This window comes from Rhinopithecus bieti, unplaced genomic scaffold (genome assembly GCF_001698545.2).
Source record: "Rhinopithecus bieti isolate Rb0 unplaced genomic scaffold, ASM169854v2 scaffold_13351, whole genome shotgun sequence".
Classification (NCBI taxonomy): Eukaryota; Metazoa; Chordata; class Mammalia; order Primates; family Cercopithecidae; genus Rhinopithecus; species Rhinopithecus bieti.
In genome coordinates this window covers 3,021,040-3,032,375 of record NW_016807514.1, presented here as the reverse complement: position 1 = coordinate 3,032,375, position 11,336 = coordinate 3,021,040, and the positions used below count along the sequence as shown (strand labels likewise).

Sequence of the window (11,336 nt, the reverse complement as noted above, 5' to 3'; positions counted from 1 at the left end):
GGCGTCTTGGGCTCCTTGGCGGGCGCGGCGGGGGCCGGCCGGGGCCGCTGGAAGTGGTACAGCAGCTTCATCTGCGTGTCGCTGGCGGCGTGGAGCGTCAGGAACTGCACGGCCTCCTGCAGGCACCACGAGTAGCCTTCGCTGTAGTCCTGGTGCAGGCTCTTGGGGCCGGCGGCGGCGACGAAGGCTGCGGGGAGACGCGGCGGCAGTGAGCGGACGGCGGGGCGCGGGGAGCCGGGGCGCGGTGGGAACTCGGAGCCCGGGGGGCCGAGTGCGCTCACCTTTGCTGTGCTTCAGGTAGCTGACAGCCATCTCCAGGATGTCGGCCTTCTCCAGCTTGGAGTTGGGCTGGTGCCGCGCGAACTCCTGCTCCAGCAGCAGCTTCAGCTGCTCGATGCTGCTGTTGATGCGGTCGCGACGCATCTTCTCCACCACTGGCTTCCGCAGCTGCGGGAGGAGGGGGGTCAGGCTGGCCCGGCCCGGCGCGGAGACACCCGGGGGCCAGACGCCGCAGGGACAGCGCGCTGGGCGAGCCTGGTACTTACTCGGTTTTTCTCTTTAGGGCTTAGCAGCTCTACGGCCACGGTGCTGGGGGCCATGCCTGGCGCGGAACAGGCGAGGAGGCAACGCGGGGAGGCCGGGCAAGACGAAGCGAGCGGGCGCGGGCAGGGCCAAGCGCGTCCCGGGCTGGAGCGGACACCGGCCCCGCGCGCCGGCGCCCTATATAGGCGCGGGCGAGGGCCTGGCGCCTGGGGCCCGGGCGGCGCCGCCGTTCCCACACTCCGCGGCCAATGGCTGCGCGGGCCGCACAAAGGCGCCGGCCCATTAGCGCACGCTAAATTGCCTGTGAATTGGCGCGGGCACAATGGGCGCTCCCCAAGGAGCAGGTGGGCCGCGCGGCACAATGTCCGGGCTGTGGGAACGCGCTCGCCCTCATTAGCATCCCGGGGCCTGATGCCGGCAGCCCTGCGCCTCAATATGCTGCCTTTTCCCAGGCCGCCAAGCGGGAGGGGGGCAGGAAGGAGGCCCCTCTCCCGCCCTCCCCTCAGCTCCCCTCCCGTCCCCTGCCTCTCCCCAGCGGCTCCCCACTGCTGGCTGGCAGAGGCCGCAGGCACAGATAAGGGAAAAGCTGTAGAATGAACAAGTGCCACGGCTTCCTGGGGGATGGGCGTCTTCCCTGACTGGGACCTGCTGCCCTTCCAGGGGAGGGGGACAAAGGGGTCTACGCTCTTAGGATCAGCCCTACGTGCCTATGTTACAAGTCCCCTGACTGTCACCTGGGACTCCTGACATCTCCAGACCTAGAAAATGGGCCTCACGCCTTCCTGGCTGGGCTCCCGGCAGCTCCACGAAGCTGGGGCCTGTGCTCCACGTGGAGCCCAGCACCCGGCAGCTCTTTCCGCTTCCTGCACCCTGTCCTCCCAGGAGCACTGTAACCCACAGCAGCAGTGGGGCTGCTCCACGAGCTGGCAGATGTCCCTCAGGGGCCTCTCCCCAGCCCTATCTGGCCAGGGATCTGACCTCGGTGTCCACGCAGCTTGGGAGGCCTCGGCTCTTGACATACTTGCTGTGGCCACTGTTCCTGCATGCCACAGCCCCACCTCATCCCTCTGGCAGCCAGGGCACTTGTAGGGCTTGCTTTCATCCGGCATTTTGCCAGTGGGAGGGGAGTGGGTGCCAGGTGGCAGACTTGAGGATCAGAGGCCATGCCAGCCCTAGACTCCCCTCCCCCCCACCAGTCCACGGGATGAGCTAATAACCCGGGTACCTGGCCAACTGAGCCGAGTGCCCGCAGCCACTTTGGGGCAATGAATCCCACCCTGGGTCCTTAGGGGAGGGTCCCTTGGGAGACCCCCACCCCCTAGCCTGTGGCCACAGTTCCTCTGATGCTCTGCAGCAGAGACTAGGAGAGGATTCGGGGCCTGGGCTGCCTCCTAGGGACAGGTTGGGACCCTGCCAGGTCCTAGCGGAAGGGCCTCAGCCCCCGGAGCTGGGGCTGGCATCAGGGCTGGTTAGGCAGAGTCTGAATCCAGGAGTGGGGTTCCCTGGCCAGCTGGCAGGGTCCAATGAGGAGCCTTCCCCTGAGGCTCTTGGCAGTGACCCCCGGCTCTGAGTGACCCGCTTGGTGGGCCTAGCTCCAGGAGGCCCTCAGCACAAGGATGAATGGTCCAGGGGGCAACCAGGACAGTGCTGAGACAGCAGGGGAAGGCAGGACTTCAAGCCAGTGCAGGGTGGCCCTCCCACAGGCCAGCTGGACGCCATTGTGAAGAGTTAGGCTGGGAGGCTCCCAGGCAGAAACATCAGGTGACTTTGGAGGTGGCAGGAAGGGAACCCCTATTCACTGTCATATCCCCTCGGGACTCCCACAACACCTCCCTTGAAGGGGACTCATGTCCCAGCCTGTCAGAGGGAGGCGGTGACACTGGGGGCTGGGACTGTTGCACCCTGAGCTGGGGGCTCTTCTCTGAGCCGGTGGGGTCCCACCACAACGCTCTGGCCCTTGATGGGTGCAGGAGAGCAAACCTGTGTGGGGGTGTCCAGGCCACACGCTCATGCCGTGGCTCCCACAGCTCTGGGCACTGATGGCGGCTGGCACTGGCTATGAGTGGTGGACTCCTAGCTACACAGGGGATCTGGTAGTGTTCAGTGGAGCCATTTTGCAGCCAAAGTGGGGTTCATACTGGCGGCAGTGACATTGTGGCATGTCCGTTGCCTGGCTATGGGCTCCCTGGGGTTGGACTGGGGATGGGGAGGGCAGGATGAGGTAGTCACCTGTGTGCCCATGACCTACACCCTGCTGGTCCAGTGCCCACACCAAGGAGGTGCTCAGCCAGGGGCTAGGGGATGCAGGAGCATGGGCAGGTGGCTCCAGCCCAGGCAGGCCCTGGCCACCACCTCTGCCGGCAGGAAACAGAACCTGAGCCACATGTGCCTTGACCACCCGGCTGCTGGCAGCGAGGATCCTGGCCTGTGCCCAGATATGGGGGTGGCACCCAGGCCAGGCCCTGTTCCCACAGGCTTTGGAGAGGCAGGTGGCTGGGGCTTGTGTCCTGGTCCCTTCCCCTGAACCAGCTCTTCGGCCCACAGGAGACACGTGCCGCCGGGAGATGTGGTCCAATCCCCCTCACCCCCACGGCCTGCCCACCCGCAGTGGGCCAGGACGGCGGCCTGCCGGCGGTGAGGGTGGTGGGTGGGCCGTGTGGGGGCTGCTGCCTCCCGCCTCCTCCTCCCTCCCCCTGGACTGGAGCAGCTTTGATCCAATTTTCAGTTGTGGGAAATATGAAATGAATGGTGTTGAATCCTGGCCGGATGAAAGGCTGGTTCCCTCCCTGAGTTCGGGCCAGATGGCAGCTCTGGCGGCCTCCGAGGCACACGCCTGGCCTTTGTGGGCCGTTTAACACTGTGAATGGGGCCAAAGTGTGGGAAACTCACTAGGCTCCCGGCTCACACCATCCACGGTGGGCTGCGGAGGGGGCTGGAGGAGGGAGGGCTGGAGGCTGCTCTAGGCTGGCAGGCTCTGCCACGTAGCAGCGCTGTGGAGGGTTGGGGGCTGGGAGCCTCCACCTTGGCTGCCTCTAGCAGTTCAGTGTGCGGTGGGGGAGTTCGTTCCCTAGCCGGCCTTTGAGGAGGGAGGGAGTTTGTCCTGCCTGGACCTGTCTGAGCCCCCCACCCTGGAGGGCTCAGTAAGTCTGAGGGGCTTGATAGTTGGGGTGGGGTTGGTACATCTAGAGTTGGTAATACTCCTCACGCCTCCACACACACAACCATCGAGGCAGGGCACTTTGCTGCCTCAATTCACGATGCTGTGCCACCATCACCACTGTCCATCTCCAGAAAATGTCCTTCTCCCCAGGCTTAACCTCTGTCCCCACGAAACAAGGACTCCCTCTTCCCCTCTGCAGCTCAGCAGCTGTTGAGGCAGGGCACTTTGCTGGGGGCCTTCAGGCAAAACCTACAAGTTGGGCATGAGTAAGTTAGAATGCGTGCGTCTAGAACCATGCCCCGTTTCTAAATAATCCACACGCCCAGCACCACTCCCCTTCAGGGCTGACAGTAAAGTGAAGAGCTCCTTGGAGAGGAGGGACCCGTGGGGCTGGGGGGCGGTGGGAAGCTCCAGGGGCATTTGCTCCCAGCTCCAAAGCAGAACGTGAAGCTGGGAAGGTCAAACAGCGCAGACATTAGAAAACAGCCTGGCAGTTCTCCAAGACATGAAGCACAGGGCAACCATAGGACCCAGCAGCTCCTCTTCTAGGTCCATGCACTAGAGAATGGAAAGCAGGACCTCAGGGAGATATTAGGCCCTGTCTTCAGAGCAGCGCGGTTCCCTAACCCAAGAGGCGGCCCCGCCCCAGTGTCCGTGAACAGACAAATGTGATCCATCCACATAGTGGACCGTTCTTCAGCCTCAGAAGAGAAGGAGCTTGTGACGCAGGCCACAGCAGGCCTGCACCTTGAGGACACTGTGCTCCGTGACATAAAGCAGTCACAAAAGGGTCCATCCCAGGTGACGGCATAGTACGAGGCCCCTAGAGTCGTCAGATTCACAGACAGAAAGTGGAATGGTGGGTGCCAGGGGCTGGGGAGGGATTAGGCAGAACCTCCGTTCCTGGGGACAGAGGTTCGGCTTGGGAGATGGACATTTTCTGGAGGTGGATGGTGGTGACAGTGGCACAACATCACGAATACTCTTCATGGCCCGGAACTCTACATTGAAAACTGGCTAAGATGGTTGTTTTATGTTATATATATATATATAGCCACAATTGGAGAAAACAAGGAGGAGGAGCTTTTTTGGAGAAGAACCATGAACTCCCTTCTGCTGCCCCCTCCCCACCCAGGCAGTCATAGCTCCCAATCCCTCTCAGGCCCCGCCTCCTTATGGCCATACTCCTGCCTCCAGCAGAGGAGCTAGGTGTGATGCCGGGCACCCCCAACCTGGTGTTCCTGTCCCCAAGGGTTTCCAGTTTGGGGTGTGGGGAGCAGGCAGGCTGGCGGGATCCAGGAGCCAGGCTGACCTGGGGAAGGAGGGTTGGGGTAACTATAGCTCCCAGCTTTTCCCTCTTCCAGCCCCTGAAGCCCTTGCTTGGGGGCCTCTGGGTGGAAACTCTACTTGAAGTCTGCAAAACGCCCTGCTGCCTGAGAAGCGAGTTCAGGGAGATGGCCCTATTCCGGATTTCAGAGACAGTGGCCTCCCCCACATCCAGGACCCCTGCCTGAACGGTGGCCGGCACTGCCTGCCATTGCCCTGGGCCCATCCACACACGGTGGCCCTGGGGCCAGGCCACCCCCCTCCATCAGCAGCCAGTCCATCTGCTGCAAGGAGGCACACGGCTTGTTTCCCCAGGTGTGAACAGATGCAGCTGGACCAGGTGTGACTCCGAGTCTCCACCCGCGGCCAGGGAGGACACCTGTTCACAGGAGGAGGAGTGGCTGGGAGGGGGTTGAGATCTCTCTTTGAGGCTCCAGGCAGAAGCTGCAGCAGGGGAGGGAGAAAGAGTCCCAGGCGCTGAGCATCTACCTGTGAAGCACCGGGCAGGTATGGAATGTGGAAATCTGACTTCCTGCACGTCCTTTGCTCACTCTACCGCTGGGGGGCTGGGGGCGAGAGCGTCACAGAGGTTAAGTGACGTGCCCAAGGTCACATGTATTCTGGGTCAGCTAACAGGAGGAGTCAACACTCGAGTATTTATTATGCACCTCACGTGTGCTTGCCAGTTTAGACTTGACTACGAAGCCGGGAGGTAAGCACCGGTTATTTTCTGTTTACACCGAGTCTGCAGCGCAGAGAGGTGCTCACACCGCACAACTGGTGAGGGTCTGATGTGAGACGGGAACCTGCAGTGGTGCGCCCCCTCTTCTTCCTGAGGAGCTGAGGGAGGTGGGGTGGTGGGAAGGGAGGGGTGTGTGGAGCTGGGGAAGGGAGTCTGGGGCGCTCACGTGCACGGAGCCCTCTGGCGGGGAGGGGGCATTATTGAGGGATGGTGTGGCCTCCCCCGCTCCCTGCAGCCCTCCACCCTCTGGCGTTGGCAGAGCAGCGCATCGATCCGATCAGCGCTGGGAGCTGGAGCTCCAGATGGCGGGTGGCCTGCACGGACGCGCGGACAAAGGGAGGCTGCAGCATGAAGGCGGCCAGCGAGGCACGCGCGATGCCCTTTGTCGCCAGGGAAGGCTGCCAGGAGCACAGAGTGTGGGAACTGCCGGCTGCACGGCTCCGCTTGGCTCTCATGTTTGGGGGTGCTCTGTGGGGGTGGTGGCACCACCATGAGGCCAAGAGGAAGTCCTCGGCCCTTTCCACGCCCTGGTCCCTCTGCTAGGCCAGGAGTGGCCTCCCTGTGGCGTCAGTTCCTTGCACCCCTCCCCTCCTAAATGAAGAACTGGACCAAAGACCTGGGTATAGAAATGGAGCTGGTTCCAGCTCCTCCCCACAGCCATCCCCCATCGGTGGGCAGCTTCTCTTTCCTTGGTCGGCAGGTGCTTGGGCACACACGCTGAGCAGGGACTGAGGCTCGGCTCCTGCACTGGGGTGGGGGGACACTCTTACCTGTTGAGATGCCTTGGGGGTGCAGACTGGGCCCGGCGTGGACCTGTGGTGAAGCCAGGCACAGCAGCTGGGCTGGAGCCCGCCTGACACTAGGGGCAGAATCGGGCAGCAACATGCCCTCAGCAGAGCCAACACGGTTTTGGGGGCATAGATTTGGTTAATTTTTCATGTCTGTGTTTTCTTGAATGAGCGTTTATTACTTGTGCAGTTTTTGAAAGGGCTCCCCCACGTAGAGACACACGCACACACAGAGACACGCACACACAGAGACACGCACACACAGACGCGCATCCACACAGACATGCACACACGCACACACAGACACGCACACACAGACGCGCACACACAGACACGCATAAACATGCACACACGCACACACAGACACGCACACACAGACGCGCATCCACACAGACACGCATACACACAGACACAGACACGCACACACAGACGCGCATCCACACAGACACGCACACACACGGACATGCGCGTGCGCACACACACAGACACACACACAGACACACACACAGACACGCACACACGCACACACAGAGACACGCACACACAGACGCGCATCCACACAGACACGCACACACACACACACACAGACACGCGCACACGCACACACACAGACACACACACAGACACACACACAGACACGCACACACGCACACACAGAGACACGCACACACAGACACGCATCCACACAGACACGCACACACGCACACACAGACACGCACACACAGACGCGCATCCACACAGACACGCACACACGGACACGCACACACAGACACGCATCCACACAGACACGCACACACACAGACATGCGCATGCGCACACACACACAGACACACGCACAGACACACACAGAGACACGCACACACGCACACACAGACACGCACACACAGACACGCACACACAGACACGAACACACAGACACACAGAGACACGCACACACACAGACACATACGTGCATCCACCCGCATAGGTTCCTGCAGGGGTCCCTGGGAGGAAGTCGTTGCATCTTCAGAAGGGTGAGAAAGAATCCCTGAGATGAGGACGAAGGGGAAAGTGGGTGACCAAGAGGGGCTTCCAGAGGGGACGGTAACTGAGGAGGGTGTTGGCAAGTTCTGGTTGAGGAGTTCTGGGTGAGGAGTTCTGGGTGAGGAGTTCTGGGAAGCACCTTCCAGGCAGAAGGCACTACAGGGACACCAACTTGGGGCAGGAGAGACCAGGTGATCAGGACACACGTCTCCAAGTCTGGAAGGAGGCTCCTGTTTGTTTGTTTTTTTGAGACAGTCTCACTCTTGTTGCCCAGGCTAGAGTGCAGTGGTATGATCTGGGCTCACTGTAAGCTCTGCCTACTGAGTTCAAGCAATTCTCCTGCCTCAGCCTCCTGAGTAGCTGGGATTACAGGCATGTGCCACCACACTCGGCTAATTTTGTACTTTTAGTAGAGACAGGGTTTCATCATGTTGGCCAGGCTGGTCTTGAACTCCTGACCCTAGGTGATCCACCCGCCTAAGCCTCCCAAAATGCTGGGATTACAGGTGTGAGCCACCGCGCCCGTCCCAGGAGGCTCCTGTGTATACACCTGTGTGAGTGCACCTGTGCATGTGTATGTCTGTGTGTGCCTGTATGTGTGTACCAGTGTGTGTGTGCACTTGTGTTCATGTGTTGCGTCCCTGTGGGTGTTTGTGCCCATGTCTGTGTGTACATGTGTGTGTGCATGTGCCTGTGTGTCCCAGTGTGTGTGCGCCCATGTGTTTGTGTACCAACGTGTGTCCTTGTGTACGTGTGTGTGTGCCCATGTGTCTGTACAAGTGTGTGTGTCTGTGTACCAGTGTGTGCACTTGTGTACTTGTGTGTGTGTGTGCCCATGTGTCTGTGTGTACCGGTGTGGGTGTGCGTGTGTGCCCATGTGTGTCTATGCATGCATCTGTGTGCATGTGCCCAGGAATGCTCACGCCTGCTCAGATGTCCTCAGCTGGGCCACCCGTCCCCACCCTGCCCCACTGCCCTCACTCCCAGAGTGCCCGCATTGGCCGAGCACTGCTCTGTGCCACGTGAGCCCTGGGCCCTGGGGTGACTGTGGGGAAAAACTCTGACAGGAGTGCCCCCACCCTGCCCTGCCCAGCAGGAACAGTGCTCAGCCAGGGCCCTGGCAGCCCTCCGAGGCAGGTAAGTGCATCCCTATCTGCAGGTGAGGGACAGAGGTGGTGAGGGGCAAAGTAACTTGCCCACATCTCACGGTCATGCTCCCCCCACCACACCCGGGGGCGGGTCTTGGCGAGGGGCATGCTGCCAGTCAGTTGGCGGCAGAACCAAGAAGGGACAGAGCTCAGGGTGCGGCCCTCAGTGCTTAGGATCAGCCACTCCTCCCCAGGGTGACACTGGCTTCCCACAGGAGGTGCTGCTGTGTGCCGCTCAGACCCAGGAGGGGGGTCAGGGCGTGCAGAGTCCAGTGGGGAAGCCGAGGCCCAAGGAAAGGTGGGCAGGGGCCAGCGCCTTCTCCTGGGGTGGAGGTCAGGCTGCAGATGCTGCCAGCCCTGTCCCACCACAGCCTGGCTTCTCAGTTGGGTCTCCCCCACCGGCTGTGACACCCCTGGGTGGTGTCGAGAGGTGTTACTTGAGGCAGACTCTGTAACCCGCTTGGGATGCTCAAGCCCCAGGGTAGAATCCAGGCCCAAGGGGTGATTGGGGAAGGGGGGTCTAATGTCCTTGGGAGCTGCTGGGCCTGTCTCTGCACCCCTGACATGGAGTGACCTTGGTCAGAGGGTGGGCTGAGAGCTCTGTCATCATCCAAGGTGGAGGCTGGATAGGTCTCCCTGTTCACACTGTGCTAAAGTAAATAGCAGTTCCTGAGCCCCTCCTGTGCGCAGAATCCCTCCTGTGTGCAGGGTCCCTCCTGTGCGCAGAATCCCTCCTGTGTGCAGGGTCCCTCCTGTGCGCAGAATCCCTCCTGTGTGCAGAGTCCCTCCTGTGTACAGAGCCGCTCCTGAGTGCAGAGTCCCCTCTGTGTACAGAGCCCTTCCTGTGTGCAGAGTCCCCTCCTGTGTGCAGAGTTTCCTCTGTATGCAGAGTCCCTCCTGTGTGCAGTCCCCTCTGTGTGCAGAGTCCCTCCTGTGTGCAGAGTCCCCTCTGTGTACAGAGCCCTTCCTGTGTGCAGAACCCCTCCTGAGTGCAGAGCCCCTCCTGTGCGCAGAGCCCCTCCTGTGCGCAGAGCCCCTCCTGTGCGCAGAGCCCCTCCTGTGCGCAGAATCCCTTCTGTGTGCAGAGTCCCTCCTGTGCGCAGAGCCCCTTCTGTGTGCAGAGCATCTCCTGTGTGCAGAGCCCTCACTGTGTAGAAAGCATGCCTGTGTGTCGTTACCTCTTATGTGCAGAGCCCTTCTTGTGTGCAGATCGTCCTCTGTGTGCTGAGCCGCTGCTGTGTGCTGAGCCCCCCAGTATGTGGCGCCTCCCCTGGATGTGAAGCACTCCCATTTGCTGAGGTCAGGACATCAGACCCCCCTTCCCAATCACCCCTTGGGCCTGAATTCTACCTGGGGGCCTAAGCATCCCAAGCGGGTTAGAGAGTCTGCCTTGAGTAACACCTGTTGGCAGCACCCAGGGGTGTCACAACCGGCAAGAGACTCAGCTGAGAAGCTGGGTTATGGTGGGACAGGGCTCGCAGCCTCTGCAGTCTGACCTCCAAATGAGCATCCCCTGTGTGCAGAGCCCAGAAGGGCTTCGCATCTGCACAGCAACTCTGTGATTTTGGATTATGATGATCAAGTTCATTGTACAGATGAGGAAACTGAGGCTTCACAAAGTGAGGGGACCGGCCTGTCTAGGTGTGCTCCTGGGGCCCTCACGGGGGTCAGCCTCTCACTTCCTACTCTGCAGCAACTCCCCAGGCTCTGGGTTATTGAGGCTGGGAACACAGACACCTGCTTAAACCACCTTTGTGGGGCCTCCACATCCCCTGCTGTGAGCTGGGTGCCTTCCAGACCTGCTTGTCATCTCCAGCGGCACCACTGACAGCCACTGACAATGCCCAGGACAGTGGCTGTGTGGAATGGTTCTGCCAGCGGGCCAGGCCCTGCAGCAGGGTCCCACTGTTCCTCAGGTCTGCTCTTCCTGTGCCTGTGGAGACAGACTGCCCAGTCTCCTGCGGCATTTCAGTGGTGTGCTGGGGTGCAGAGCTGGGGTGCAGAGTCTGGGAGCAGCTTGAACCTGCAGGGGTCCCCCAGGAGTGTGTTTCCTTCCGAGAGGCCCCAGGGCAGGCACTGAGTGGCTTGGTGGAAGCGACAGGTCCAGGCCAAGGCTGGGCTCCGCGCTTGTCTTTCTCACTCAGAGACTGTTGGACACACCCCACTCCTCTCTGAGCCTCAGCTTATGGGTCTGTAAAATGGGCTTTCCCTGCCAAGGCTCATCTTGGCCTCAGGAGGCCTGGCTCCAGGTTGCTGGAGGAGAGACAAACCCTGAAGATGGCTGGGAAAGAGCTGGGGCACTGCAGAGTGGCGCCCACCCCCTCCACACCCAGGTAGCCCCAGCCCAGAAGGAGTCTCTGTGCTGGGGCAGGTCACCTGTTGTCTGATTCTCACCTGAAATTTGGCCTATGGGCCCAAACAGGTGTCCCAGTCCCTGCACGGCACACCGCACCTGGCCAGGGGCACCAAGTCAGGGGGCAGGGCCCTCTACCCACCTCCTGATCTCACACCAACCTGGCCCAAGACACGGGGACCTGTGGGGTCTGAACAGGGAAGGCAGGCCTAAAGCCTTGTGTGAGAGCACTACGGGTGGGCTGGGCTGGCCC

At 61.1% G+C, this 11,336-nt stretch overlaps 1 protein-coding gene across 1 annotated transcript in view; it reads right to left on the bottom strand.

The window, feature by feature from the left end:
* HES5 (hes family bHLH transcription factor 5) overlaps positions 1-702 on the bottom strand; it is a 3,119-nt gene extending 2,417 nt beyond the window's left edge. The window contains exons 1-3 of the mRNA XM_017882425.1: positions 546-702; positions 282-447; positions 4-187 (exon numbers count right to left, since the gene is read on the bottom strand). Coding sequence (XP_017737914.1) covers positions 4-187; positions 282-447; positions 546-599 — 404 coding nt within the window. The 5' untranslated portion in view covers positions 600-702. The remainder of the gene's footprint in view (positions 1-3; positions 188-281; positions 448-545) is intronic.
* Positions 703-11,336: the final 10,634 nt, after the last annotated feature.